Source organism: Tinamus guttatus, unplaced genomic scaffold (assembly GCF_059628265.1).
Source record: "Tinamus guttatus ecotype Peru unplaced genomic scaffold, ASM5962826v1 Tinamus_guttatus_pri_ptg001150l, whole genome shotgun sequence".
Lineage (NCBI taxonomy): Eukaryota > Metazoa > Chordata > Aves > Tinamiformes > Tinamidae > Tinamus > Tinamus guttatus.
Genome location: NW_028289684.1, coordinates 2,226,923 through 2,242,009, shown reverse-complemented (window position 1 = coordinate 2,242,009; position 15,087 = coordinate 2,226,923). Strand labels below are relative to the sequence as shown.

General features: G+C 40.9%; 1 protein-coding gene across 1 annotated transcript in view; it reads left to right on the top strand.

Annotated features, from left to right (window-relative positions):
- The window catches only part of PTPRT (protein tyrosine phosphatase receptor type T), a 396,902-nt gene that overhangs the window by 101,946 nt on the left and 279,869 nt on the right, over positions 1 to 15,087 (top strand). The window contains exon 2 of the mRNA XM_088538697.1: positions 2,614 to 2,739. Coding sequence (XP_088394823.1) covers positions 2,614 to 2,739 — 126 coding nt within the window. The remainder of the gene's footprint in view (positions 1 to 2,613; positions 2,740 to 15,087) is intronic.

The window sequence follows — 15,087 nt, the reverse complement described above, 5'->3', positions numbered from 1 at the left end:
AGGTGGAGGACGGGGGCCCAGTCCTCACCAAGCCAAGATCTGATTGCGGAGGTGGTGACATGGTGCAGCTGAGCAATATTCCCAAATACGGGATTCATTCCTTGCACTTCCTGAAGTTTCTTTCCTCTTACGTTGTGTTGTCCACGCTGTATTAGGCAGTGCTGGTAGAAAGGCTGCAGGTGTTTCAGCAGCCCCTGAGTATGGCTTACAATGGGGCTCGTTTTTGCTCTCTTTTGACCCACGTGGGAGCAAACACACGGATAGATGTTTTCTTCCTTTTGAGATCCAAGATCCAACCTTTCCATGCTTACTGCTTGCCTCTGCCCTTGAATTTGACTTGAGGTTTTTCTCCCCCTTCTTGTGTACTGCAAATTCACCTCTCCAAATTGCAATTTTGGTGCTTCTGGTAAATGAGTCCTTCCAGTTTATTGCCTTGTCACTCTGTGTTTGGAGGTTCCTCCACTAACTTTTCCTTTTGGAAGTGCAGGCATCTTGCTGCTACGTTCAAGGCTCTTCATAGTTTATCCTTACTTGTCTTAGGCAAACTCAGTGTCTTACTAGAAGGTCAACCTTGACTTTCAGACATGGCACTTTCAGGCTTCCTTTAGTATCTGATCTTTTTTGGGGAAACTCCCAGATACTTTCCTGTAGTTCTAGCTGTATTCTCTTCTCAGCTTCCCTGATTTTATCTACTTCATTATGTATAAAATAACCTGCTACCTGCTGATATGATGTGATGATGTGATAGCAGCAATTACATTCTCTCTTAAATAAGGACTGTGCCTTGTATTTTTACACAGGTAATGAAGCGCCATAAATACTTGGAGGGAACTCTGCTGAGACAGAGACAGCCCGGGTTGTCTATAAAATATGTACAATCTATCAAAAATATATATGAAAATTGAAATTGCTATTAGTATTTTAGGACAAGCTTCAAGTTAAACTTTTCTTTAGCAACACCATGGTTTGGGATATCAGGGTTTTGGATATCATTCTACAAATCCCCTTAATAAATACTTGATTAAGTTTTAGTAGTAAATTATTTATGTTAAGTTTTGTAGAATTTACTGGAAAATGCTAGAAAATGCACTAGAATGCACATAAAGTCATTTAATAGAGTAAAGATTTAACGGAGATAATGATTCGAAGTGTATTTGGGTTTAATATATATGAAGTGTTTTAGAGGAACCAAGACATGTTTGGAACTTAGAGAATAAGAAAATGCAAGTGATCACTGAAGACGTAAATATCCCCTGTGTTGGGTGACCCTTTTTGCAAAGGAGCCACTGATCACTTGTTCTGGCTGTTTATTGTGGATTTTCAGACGACACAGCCCGTGGGAAGGAGTCAGAGACATCTCTGTGCATCTAATTCTCCCATTAGTGTCAAGAGCAATTGGCAGTTTGGCTGGCAGAACAAGTTAACGTAGCCTTGAGCGCTGCTGAGTCCTCTCGACTCCAGGAGTGCTAGATGTGTCCAGTTGACTTTGGAGCACTAGTGTCTATGCAGAAAAGTTATCCTTGCTTCTCAGAGAGAGAACACCACAGCAGAACAGAGCTCCTGAATGCAAGGTTAAGGTATGGACTCCAGGGCCTAGGCTGCCTTTCTTAATGGATTCAATGCAGGAATGGGTTTGACAGCCCACCTTGGAAGGAGGTGAAGAGGAATGAGCCTGAGGCCATGTAATCAGCACCAACACAGGGCTGATTATTCTGAGACTAATCCCAGCTAGCTTGATTTGTCTGCGTGACGCAAATTTTTAAAATCTGCGCTGTAATATAACATTTCACATTTCACATTCTTTGTGGGTTTCAAACGTTCGGAGAGCTGTCATGGTGTTTTTTTTTTTTTTTTTTAATTGACACTTAAACATAAGTATAGCAGGAATTGCAGTAGGAAAGATCATCTGGTCAACAGCTTGGGATGGGTGGAATTGCCATCCCATCTCCTTGTTGTTCTCATTATAAAAGGAAAGCTTCTACTCTAAAGTACTGTAGACCTTGAGGACAAGTCAGGACCATGTGAAGCTCCGTGTTGGTATCTGTGAAAGATGGCTGAAGGACAAGTTAGTCTTTACAGCAGTTATAACCCAACTGTGTATAATTCAAGAATTAAAAGTGAAATGAAGCAAAGACTTTTAATTATTTTTATTTACTTATTTTGCTGTAAGAGTAGTGGAACTGTGGCTGTGTCTTCAATGCGTGGGTTGATTCTTCCTTCTTTTTGAATATTTGATTTGAAAATATTTCCACTTAGGTACCAGTTCCTGGGACCCAAACTGAAATATGCATGCACAAGTTCATTGTGTGTAACCGTGCTATAAAATCTTAAGGCAAAAGGTGAAATTAAGCTAACTGGTCTGAGGAACAGCAGCATGGAGGTGGGGAAAACAAGGGCATCTAATGGATTCAAGTGATAAAAGATTCAAAAATTATTTTCCAGGTAGCTCCAAGGCACTTCCTCCCTGGTGCCTGAAACCTAATATACTGATTATTATTATTACTATTATTTCTTCATCTTGGAATTTTGGATACAAAATGCTCATGTAAATGAACTAGCATAATGAGAATGAATACATTTTCATACTAATTATTTCTTTTTTCTTGTCTTTAGGTGGTTGCTCATTTGATGAGCACTACAGTAACTGTGGTTATAGCGTGGCTTTGGGGACAAATGGATTTACCTGGGAGCAGATTAATACCTGGGAAAAGCCAACGATGGACCCTGCTGTTCCAACTGGTGAGTAGGAAACTTCAACAACAGGGCAGAATTTTTACCAGCGTTATCAATTGTGAGGATCAACTATTAGCTCAAATGAATTTTATTCAGTGCTGAGAAACTGATTTTTGTGTTCAAAATAATTTGGCAACAGAATCATAAATGTGGGATGGCTTTTTAGTGTCAGTCACTTGATGTCTTTTGATGTCTTTGCTAAATTTCGGAAGAGTTTAGTTTAGAATACTAAAGTTAATGTCTTAGTATATTGGCTTTTCAGAACTTTAAGTTTTCATATGCAAGAAAAATATTTTCCACAGAGGGAGTTACCAGAATATCTAAGTTGCTAACATATATTGAGAACATCCAGCAACATCTTCCACAAGGTACTTGAAACATTCTCTGGAGATGTCCTAGTAATGATGTTTTCTGGAAGTTTTGTTTCTCACTGGAAATGAACATTGTGTGCTAATGTGTATGGGGATAAATTCTCTATCCTTTCTAAAATACTGTGGAATGCTGTGTTGGAAAAGAACTTGTTTTTTAGAAAGTTCATTAAGATTTTTCTAAAATTTCTACTTCACCTGCTGCTTTTGTGACCTAAAATAACAGAGCGATCTCTGTTGAAGTCATTCATATAATGGCAAGCAGCACTGACCAGCCATTTAAGATTTTGCTTTCAATTCTAAGAAAAGATGGATTTGTTTCAGTTAGTGTCTTGCACTCTGAGAAGCATGAGCAAAGTTGCAGAATCAACATGTGTAGTGCTCAAGAGGTACTTTTACCCCTCTGTTTCCTGGGAGGAGAGATGTGAAGTTGCTAAGTGCCTGTTTAGGTCAGAACGCGTATCTGATAGAACAGCCTCTCCCTGCTGTAGCTATTGGCAGAGAGCTGGTGGTACTAGAGTTGTCAACAAAAAACTTGCATGCAGGGCACCAAGCTCACTGCGACTTCCCCATTACCGGGAGTCAGTGCAGCTTTTGTGTCATGTCTTTGATGAGAAACTGTTTGGAGCAAGATCTTTCAAAGCATACAACACCTTGTGTCACTTGATCTGGCCCGGCTATCCTAAAGTTAATGGAAGTTAACTACTGCTTTCTGGTCTCAGCTGTGTTCATTCCAAATGTGTTGCCATCTTAGTGAGGGCATTTTTGTCCCTCTGGTACTGTAGCATCCTGCCTTTGTGTCATACTCCCTTTTGCCAGTGCACCTAGCCAGAGAGACAGGGCGGATTTTTGAATTAACTGGTCCCAGAACACTGTGAAGGACCAAACATGAACGATTTTAAGACAAATTGGAAGGCAAGAAATAAATGGAAAGGCTTGCATGGCCTGGAGGAGCTTGATGTCAACTCTAAGTGTTAATGTGAGTCTAACTTCAGGCACCTGGGGACTATACGACAGTGTGTTACTGTCCTAATCTCATTAGAACCACAGAAAAATAACAAAGAATGGTCTGAAATGGCATGCTAAAAAAACAAACCTACACAAAACCCCGAAACCATCAGTAACAAAACATACAAGGTATTGTGTATGCCTCACAGGGCTTTCAGAATTAATCCTTCTAAAACTAAGCAAATACAGTAAGTTATATGATCTTCCTTTTAATACTTTAATTTTATCATATCTTATAGCAGCCCTAATTATTAAATGCATAGGGGTCTCAAAGCAGCTGTGAATTTAATAATGTTGGACCTAAAATAAGAAATGCAGGAATTTTTTTTGTGTACTTAGAAATATGCATCAGGTGAATCTGCGAACCACCTGGAAGATGCTGATAAAGCAATAATACCTAAAGAAACTTTGGGAAGTGTGAATGGAAATGACTCAGTTCCTCATATTGCCAGACTATTCAATTCATGTAGAGCAAGAGAACATTGCCTGCTGACAATATGAACGGATGCCTCCAGTAGCAAACATGGTTTTGAGCACTGTTCACATGGCACTAGCCTTGAAGTAAATTATTGTGGTCAGTTAGATTGCCTCGAGCTAGCAGAAACACTAGAGCTGCTGTTGGGAGTCTGTCCTGTTGAACATAAGTGGAATACATTTTCTTTGTATTGACTGCACCCTAAAAATCTGTTTTACAAAGATAAAGGATATTTACTTCAAACTCACCTAGTAGTAAAGCCACCTAAATAAACTCATGATTGACACATTCTGCTCCTGCAAGTGGGGACACCTTTAAAACTGGAGTACCGGACCAGTGGGAAAATGCAATTTTCCATTACACCTGATTTCTTTGCAGCAGTGGAAAGCAGCAGGGGGTTCCTCTACGGAGCTGCAGCGGTTAGAGGTGGTATCAGAGATGCTGGTGAGCTCACCATGCTCTGGTGGCCAGCGCTAGCCAGGAGAGCTCCTCTCCTTTGGGGAGTGGGGAGCCAGAGAGCCAGGTTTCATAGGGTCCTGCAGAGGTGGGCAGCGATGCAAAGCACCTTGCAGGGATACTTTTCCAGCAGGAAATATAATAAAATGCTATGTTGTGGAATCCTGAGAGTGGAAATGGTGGGGAAAAACCCTGAATGGGCCTTGAATTAGTTGAAAGATACTAAATAAGTCTGCAGCGCAGCCTGCTGGGGGCTGTGGGCAGGAAGCGGGGCCTCCACCCGGCCTGGTCGGCCTACATTAACATTTCCCTCAGCGCTATTTTCCTCTGTAAATGTGTTGCCTTTCAGAAGCACCAGCAGGCCCCTTTGAATTCAACCAAGCCACAGAATTCTGCCCTCCTGCATACTAATGATAATATCTCACACGTCTTGCAGTGCTTTTCATCGTTAGAGCTCAAAGTGCTCTTCAAAGGAGGTCAGTGCCACGTGTGCCAGCTGAGTCTATAGTGTCTGCTGCCACCCTGCCACAGAGGTCTCTGCCCAGGGACAGCTCTCTATTCTCAGTTGTTTTTTTTCTTTTTTCTTCCTTTTTTTTTAAAAAAAAAAATTAAAATGTCCTGAAAAGAGCAATTAAAATGCTCCATTAGCAATGGAGCTAGTTTGCAGGCGATTTGTTTTACATCTTTGCTAGCAAATAGGCTGCTTTTTGTGAGTTCTATAATTTATTCCTCAGGGCCGGAAGCAATGTTAATTGGAGGATTAATAACCAAAATATTTTGTTGTTTTGAATAAATACCTCAAAAATCAGGAGATGAAAGGTGAGTAGCCAGTCTCCTGACTTTGAAACTGTTGTTCCATGTCTTTATATAATAGCAGGAGAGATTATAGCAGGATATTCTTTAACAGATGGGTGTTTATTTGAACCCAGACAGCCTTACCGATGAGTGTTCTCCATCCTTTTGGCTACTTATTCCAGTAACCGTTTGAGTTGCAAAGTTTCTCAGTCTCCATTTTTCCCTCATTTTTTCCTTCCTTCTTCATGTTGCAACATTGCAGTACTCCAGGCACTGTGGACCTGCCTGCCCTTGCTGCAGTTGTAAGAATAATGTTCATAATGAAAGTATTTAACATTTGCATGTTCAAAGCACTTTACCAGCATTTACTAATTAACTCCAATGGAGACCTAACCAGGGCTGACTTGATTGGAGTAATTACTTTAATTGTATTAAATATGATCCCACTCTGAATACCAAGCCGTTATGCCACGTGCCTTTCTGCTGCAGCATTCCTCAGTGCTAGATTCACTGTTAACCTTGTGGAAAATGTCACTAAGTTTTAGTGTTTTTGTGAGATTATTTCTGTGGCATTTTTCAGTAGAAGACAACTAATATCCCACCACTGGTTCTGAAGCCCACTGGCATGTGTGTTTGTGCTTCCCCTGGTTGCAGTGGAGCTAAAGGATTTGACCTGTTTTCTATTGCTCCAGAAGGCGCTGGTAGGTTAGTAGCAAATGGATAATAAACTACGTAGCATAGTATGTGAGCTTGGAGAAGGAGTCCTGTAAACGGTGGACGCCTGGAGATGGTCAGCAAGGTTAAGGCACAAGTGGGTTCCAGGTTGCTTACGTGCCTGTACTCCATATTCAGGTGAGATGAACCCAACTCGGGAGTTGGTGAGTGTGTGCAGCTCCTCATTTTCCTTCAATACATTGTGGTACCTCACCGAAAATTTATGGCAGATTTTTCTTCGCTGTTGTGGCAGATGTGAGGGCTGGGGACCTTCCCCTTATCTAGCTGTGGGTATGTTTGTGGGTTCTAGTGGCTGGAGGGCTCTCTGAGCTGCTTGCTGGAAGGAAGAACAGAAGGGTTATCATCATTAGCATTGCTTCGTGAAGTACCCAGTTAGCTGGTGAATGTCAGAGGCAGGATGTATATCTGAGTACCAGATGGCTAAATTCTACCTGGACTCCACTGAACTGAGTGAAGTTTAATGTTAGTCTAATGGATCAAATGTTCTTCTGTCACCTTCCTCTCCATGATGAGTGACACCATGGAGTTAGTGTGAGTGAATAATTACAGAGCAGCCCTTACTGAGGAAGGGAAGATGACAGCCTTCCATCTATGCCCACAGGATTCTTTAACTTAACTCACAAGGTCAGTGAACGTAAAAATAATGTTAACTTTTACAAGGGACAGAGAGCCTTGGTGCACGGGTCAGATATTTGTTGTCTATTTTCCTTCAGGCTGGCAAAAAATGCCAAGAGGAGTTAAATACAACATTTATAAATTTGAAAGGCAATGCAATAAAACTAACATTTTCTTCTGTCTGAGTGTATTAATTTTTACTTACAAGAAAATACACCAACAAACTTGTTAAAGGAATAAATTAAAAACCAACTGTGTGTATGATGAATCATGATCCAATTTTGTCTGAGATGGAGAAAGAAATTTGACTCAGCTGCGTATATTATTTTTTCCTTTAAAAAAAAATCAAGGGAAATTACTAAGGATGTGGGAAATATGTTTCTTCAGTCTTTCACTGCCGTACAAGTAAATAGATTAGTCTGCGGTTAGGAAATGAACTAAAAGTCATTTCTTAGCTTTCAAGTTCTAGGCAAAATTGGATCTCTGGATGATTTCCAGAGCGCGTTGATTTTGGTCTTTGCTGTGGAGCCTCATGTCTGTGTTTGGGGGTTGCTTTTTATGGTTGCAGTTGTAAATATTTTTTTTCATTTTTCTGAAATTTAATCCTGAATTTGCTTGAGTTTTGGGAGTTGATTTCTTATTTTCCCTGTTTTATTTTAGTGGATGTGCATGGGAAAGTTGTATTATCGGTCAAGTGTACTGTTCTGGCCTATTTAGCAATGAAGACTGGGGAGAGATGCATATTTGCAAGTAGCTAGAGAAGGCTTTACTGGGTGGCCTTCAGTTGCTTCCCTATTCAGTAGCATCTCCAAAAACATTATTATGATTGATTCCGTAATTGCTGCCAGAAACCCAGCAACTAAATCATAGTTGTGTTAGAATACGATCGGCGGCTTCCTGCCAGGAAAACCAGCAGTGAAGCTCCAAGCGGTTGTTGCTTCCGTTGCACAGAACTGCTTTCAGAAAGGTAGCTGGATGGGGTTGTTCCTACGGGCTGTTCATATCCTCAAACATCTGCGCGTGGCCTCGTGTTCTGTGTCACAGCACTGGGCAGTACTGCTGCTCTGCGCGCAGGCCTGGTGCTTTTGAGCACATGGGCTATATGAACAGGGATGGGCTGACAGAAGTGCACGTGAAGGAAGAAACCTGTAAATTAAGAATCTTAAAAGAAAGGCAGACATCTCCAGTGAAGTAAAATGCAAGATATTGACTGTTAATTAAGTGCATTTACCCCTGTTGAGGCTTTCTGCTGGAGGGTAACTACATCTCAGGTTTTTAATGTCTTGTCATTTGCATTTGGGAATGTAAAACAGAATTTCTTTGCATGTACCACAGAGAGGTCAGCAGAAGCAGGTAGCCATGTAGATTTGGTACATGAAGATTTGGTGCTTCGGTACTGAAATCAAGCTTGCTAAGGCTACTTAGCCTTCCCTGAGCGTCCATGGTATAAAAAAAAAAAAAAGTTATAAAGGGAGTCTGAAAGGATGACTTCTCAAAATATGTTTAATGACCCTGAGGGGATTGCTGTTGGCAGGGAATACGTGTAGTTGCTGCACCTTGATGTGCTGGATTGGACACCCGAACTGTTGTCAGTCTCTCTCTGATCCTGCTCTGTGAGGTGAGCAGGAGCGGGGGCTGTTGGGGAACGTCAGGGCCTTTCCATTAGTGCGGCCGTCGCAAGTAACGCGGCCGCAGCGCCGGCGTCGCGTGGAGGCCGACAGGACGGTCAACGTCCGCGCTCTGCCGCTGCGGATCCAGCGCTGGAGCCGCTGGAATAGCTCTCGGCACCCCTTGGTTCGAATGGGAGCTGAGGACTCGCAGCATTTTAGGACCTGTTCTATTTCTTTGTTAATCTGTTAGTTTGAGTGCTATTAGGGCCCATTGTCCAGATGCCAAGGGTGTTAGGGCTGGCTCTTGCTTGGGAGCCAAGTTATGGCAACACGAATGGAAAAACATTTCTCCTTAAAAGCTTGGAAAGCTTCAAGAATTGGGGGAATACAAGGAAAAGAGGATCCTTTTCATGTAAGGAACTTGATTTAACTATCTTCCAAGTAGAGAGTTTTTTTTTTTTAATCATTAAAGTAGTTTAAATTCTTCAGAAGGAAATATGATTGCCTTGAAATAAGGTTACTCTGTGGAGTAAACTTTGAGACTAAGATCTTTTGCTCTAAATGCTTATTTTGTGGAATTTCTTTCTATGATAGGGGGATGATTGATTGTAGAGCCTTGTCAAGTGTGTTGATGTGAATTTCCAGCTTTTCTCAGGTGTTTATGTTGGGTAGCTGTTGCATGTTATTTACTTAATGCTAATTATTTGCCATAGTGAATACACTTCCTCAGTGCTCACTGAGGTGACTGGAAATCTTTCCACCAGTGGATGGGGATTCATAACAGGCTGTGGGCACAGTCTAGATTTTCAAATATTTTAATATTTAATTAAAAGCTTGCAAGTTGTCTGGAATAGTATTAACATTACCTGTTCACTGGTTCCACTGAGAATACTTATAATCCCTGGGAAAAAGCAGGTCATTTCTTAGGCTTGGGATATATTAGCATTTGCTATTCTCAATATCAGATACTTAGTGTGTATAATTTGAAAGCAAGTATTTTTTATGTGCCAATATGTATATTTTTCCTGAACTTATTTGCATATATATAAAAAAGAAGCTGGTAGCAACAATGCATAGATATTCTCATGGGGCAAAATAATGTATGCATCTCCTGTATCAGGCAATCCAACCTCCTCTGTAGCATCCACCTCTTTTAGGAGGTGGTGGAAGCTGTTGTAGTTGTATTCCTTTAGGATAGAAGTCCTAATATTACAAATTATCACTTGTTTGCAGTATTGACTAGAAAAATAAATGCAATTATGTTTATGAATGTTGAAAATTAAGCAAGATAAAGCAATTGAATGTGTCTGAGAATCTTTTCCAGTGAAAAGCTGCATTCACTGAATTCTCATTGGCGCTTTTTCTCGCTGTCGCGTTTCGCGATGTGAGCGCTGAATTGAATGAACAGCTGTGGCAAAATGGCACCGCCAAGTTGCAAGGAATTCACAGGGAACTGAGACGTTTCATTCCATAATACGAGCTGTGCTGAACACTAATTACTTTGAGAAACGGTTGATTTTTTTCCTTTTATTAGCATAATCTCCATGAATACAGTTCACAGAACAGAAAGGTGTCTGGCCCTTGTTTGCAGCACTTGCACTGGTAGAGTGGGGTAGGAGCAAAGTCTCTGACGCTGGAGGGTTTACATTTCTAGGCATGGAGACTGGCTTTTCTTTTAGTCTTCCGCTTTAAATTTGCTTACAGTGTGAGCCTGAGGGTAATATGAAGGGAATGGCAGTGGTGTTCTTCAGGTTATTCTAAGGAAAGTTGGATAGGAAGGTTTCAACGTGTAACTCAGGCAGCTGAGAGCCTCCTTGGTCTGTCTGATTCTTCTCAGTCAAGCATGTTGTTCACACTAAAGATGGGCCAAATCCCTTTGATCTTTGAAAATGCCACCTCTTGCCTTGCTAGGGATGTTGTCTGAATCAGGCTGTAGTCTCAACTGGTGTTTTATCCACTTTTCTCACTGTGCCTGTATTGCAGATGTAGTGGCAGAAGATGTGGAAATGAGCTCTCAGAAATGAGCTAAAAGAACCACCTTACAGGGAATGCAAGTGGTCTATCCTCTTCAGAATCTGGAAGTGCAGATCCATTTCTTTCAGTTCAGGAATTTAATATGCTTTAGAATAAGTATTTTATGCATTGAAAGTTTGTGCAGTAACTCTCTTCTTTTGTTTTCTATTATACCACCATAACACCCAAGTTTTGACTCACTGAGCAGTGTGGTTAGTGGTTATCACAGGGTAATTTAGTGACACCTCCTTATAAGCCAGTCTGTTTCATAAATTCCTATCTGTTTGCTATTAAGATTCTCTAAGACTTTAAACTTTCAAAAAGTTCGTTTTCACTCTATTTCTCTCTGTGATCAGTATGTATAAGAATTGTTTTTTTCCAGTGCTAGCTTCATCTTTAATCTGCCATAATTGCTCTAGTGAAGATCTGTGTGTGAAGAATCTTAGCAGTAAAATCCAACTCACCTTCTCCCTCTCTCCTTCCCAAACCAGGCTAAAGTCAGATTGTTGTAAAAAATACCATAAGCTAAGTTAACTTCCTGCTAAACTTGATGCATTCTAGGGTGACTGAGTGAAGATAGACCAGAGATGACTTTGTGCATTCTTGTGGCCAGTTTTAGTACTCCATCTCTCCTCAGCAGACAAATGTCTTTCCCCCCGTTAAATTTTATAGATTTAAGTTGTTTAGCCGTACAGTTATGGGAATATTCAAAGGAGGAATCATAACCAGGAAAAGTGTTCAGCTTAGTTCTCATTAGCTGTTCATCTAGAACAGATTGCATAGGATGATCTTCTGGAGTGTGTCTAATTGCTGCAGCATGGTAGCTTAATGGGGACACATTTATAAGCTTGTTTAAGTGCATCTGTGCCAACTGACCTCACAGCTTGGTGTGCAGTGATTCGGCTCTAGAAAGTAGATTTTAAATATAGGATCTCATTTGTATGGTTCCTTTTGAACTTGATTCACTGTTATGCACTTGTTTGATTTTTGTATGGCATCTGGCAACACTGTGATACTCGAGCTCTTCACCACCCATCCCATTCACCGCTCCCAAATATTTGTCATTCTTCAATCTGCTTTTCAAAGCCTGGACAGTCTATTCCTCTCCATTTCTGCTTCTCTGTTTTCTTGCATCGCAAGCTTTTCTTTTCATTGAATATCTGTGTTCCTTATTTTATCTAGGAACTAAGCTTTCTTCCTTTCCTCAGACACATTTTTACCGAGAAAAAAAAAATCAGATGTTATCATAATTCAGCACTTGAGCAGCTCGGACTGGAAATGACACTGTTCTTTTTCTCAAGACCTTTCATGTCCCTTTCTCCCTTGTTTGTTCTGTAGCTTCATCCTTTGAGATTCCCTGTTGCTCACAGCCTTGAGGCCAGTGGAATGTAGATCTGTAAAGCGGTTCCTTCCAGACTAAGAAAACAGACATTCACACTACTTTGCAACTCTGTTCAGTTGCTGCAGAAAGCATCCCTCCACCTTGTACCCTTTAGGTGAGAAACAGGATTTCAAAAGCTAATTTGCTTGTTTTCATCGCATGGCCTTAATTCTGTAAGGGAGAGAAGATGAGTTAATGTAATTTAATTTTACTCTTTGAGAAGAAGGGAGATCGCTTGGCCAGCTGCTGCCCTGAGCAAACAAGGGTGCAAGATAAGCTCTGAACGTTATCAAGTCTCTCAGCAGAAGATGCTAATGAACGTGGTTGGGAGATTTCTGAAACTTTGGGCTTTGTTATTAATTAGCGTGTGGCTCCAAACCGGCAAAGCAGGCTGAGCTATAACTAAGCCACTATAAAACAAGTGCTGTTACACACAGGGCTTCTACCATCCCTGGTATTTTTGGGCAGGGCGGTCTGCAAGGATGTATATTTGAGCTGATTTGTGAAAACACAGGAATTTTATCGACTTGATTAGTTTTTAAACATGCTTTTGACATGTTTTCGCACTGTAATCTAATCTCTTCAAGCTTTTGATTTGTGTATGCTTCAATTGTGTGTTTGACAGGAAGCCTTTTCCTCCCAAATATTTGAGCTTCTAACACATAAGGTAAGAAGCATCCCAAAGCTTTGAGTGCTCATACCAGATTTCTCCCTCTAACGGACTTGATTTCTAAGGGAGCTTGTTGCAATCTAGACCAATACCTCAGGACTCTTAAACTAATCTTTCTCCAAAATAGATTCACTCTGCTCTTAAACTAGGAGTTTTCAGTCAGATTGCCAGTACTGGCTTTTAAGACAGTTTCGTATCAGACACATTTAAAAGAGCCAGCCACCTTTTTATGTTTTTCCTGGAGGCGATGCCTCAGACTCCCCCAAACGTTCAGTCATTAGAGTTTTTTATCTCCGCTTCCACCTTTCTCCTTGCTCCGCAGCCCTGGTGTGAGAGCTGCCTTGTCAAGAAATCTAGAGATCTCACAAGAAAATAAAGTGCACAGTGTTGGCCAAGACAGTTTTTAGCCATGCATGTTCAAAACTATAGTACATATTTGAAAAATTAGGGAGCTTTTTAATGATTGCGCTGCTTTACTTTTTCCAGAGGTTCCCATGCTAGGAATAAGCAGTCTGTGCTGTGTGTGTTTTTACTTGACTGTGTTCCATGTGGAGGTGGGACAGACTGACAGACACCGCCTGTCTTCTGAAAAATAAAACCAGGCAGGACTTCAGTTACAGACTTGCTGTTCTCCCCTGTCTTTAGATCCCTAGCAGGAGTCAATGGCTTTCCTAAGAGAAGAGTCTTTTGTCACAGTGTTTGGGCGAGCTCATTGCTGCCCTGTATTGCAGCCTGAGCAGGGCATGGGGAGAGAATCAATCATCTGTGGAACAGCACGGAGTGGAGGGCAGGGTGTACAGTACGTTAAATTAGCTTACTCAGATTGGGGTTTATGACTGTATCGAAATGAGAATTTCAGTGCATCTCTCTCCCTGCATTCCAGACACTCTTCTGTCTTCATACCCATTTTTGCAGATACTCAGTCTGTTATGGGAAAAGCTCCACTTAATTTCATCTTTAAGAATCTGTTACCCTGACAAGCATAGGTCCAGACTGCAACTTCATATCTATTCTGGACTATTGTTAAACCAATGTATCAGGTGCCTGCAGTTTTGGGAGGCTTTACTTTACATTTAGCCCTTCTCAGACATCTCCCTAAACAAGGAGATCAAAATGTTTAGTGAAAATCTTGGTGTTGGTACAAAGGCAGGTCTGCACTGCTCAAAAATCATGTAAATTAGATCCAAACACTGATCCATGACAGCTTTTTTAGCATCGCTAATACTGAGAATTATTTTGGCTTTTATGTTCTATCAGCTACCCCTTTAGCTTCCCATTTCCTTTTGTGTGAGAGAGATTTAAGAGACAGATGAATCGCCAATATCCTTCCTCTGAAATAGAGATCATAATAAGACAAAGTATTGCATCAGATCTTCTGAAGGACGACTCCTAATCTTCATTTAAGGGAGGAAAACAAGCTAGGAATGTTTCTAAATGCTTCACCTGAAACTTGCTGTTTCTTCAAGTTGAAATTGGTTCAGTGATTCTCTCCCACACCATCTTCTTTATTCTTCAGATACCAAATCCAATCCTCCCACCTGCTTTTCCACCACACTTTCTTTTTATTGCTCCAGAAGTAGAGGCAATAAGTAATACCTCATTTGATGATGAAAATATCTAAAATCCTCTTAAACTAAACTCAGACATGAAATCTGAGCAGGATGCCTCGGGGTGACAAACGTACCATGTAAAACCCCGTGCAGAATCCAGAGGGCTATGGCAGACTGTTTCCCTGAGCATGAAAGCTACGCTGTGTCCTTATGTATGTGCTTCCATACACCTGCTTTTAGAGAAAGTGATGAAAACTTGTCAGCCTTGGAGCCTATTCCGTACTTTATTTAATAGGTGTTCTTAGGACAATGATTAAGCCTTTTCAGTTTACCTACATTTACTCCTGGAAATTCATTGACTGTGGAGCTGTCTCACTGCTTGAGCTAAGAAAAGTTGCTCTTTGCTTTTGTACCTCTCTTGGTTGTGAAACTTGGGCCACGCTGAAGCCTCCTTGTGCAGCTGTGGGAGAAAAGGAATTCTGCAGTTGAATTAGTAGAGCTGTGGAAGCTGTGCTGAAATTTGCAATTAATTTTTTTGCCATTGCCTCATGCCTCAGCCTGAGATCCAAACACAAACGTGCACTTTTCCTCACACCACACATGATAATGTTCTTACAAAGTGATTATGTTTTCAAAAATAAATGCATAATCACTGTGGCCTTCAGGTTGCTGTCTCTA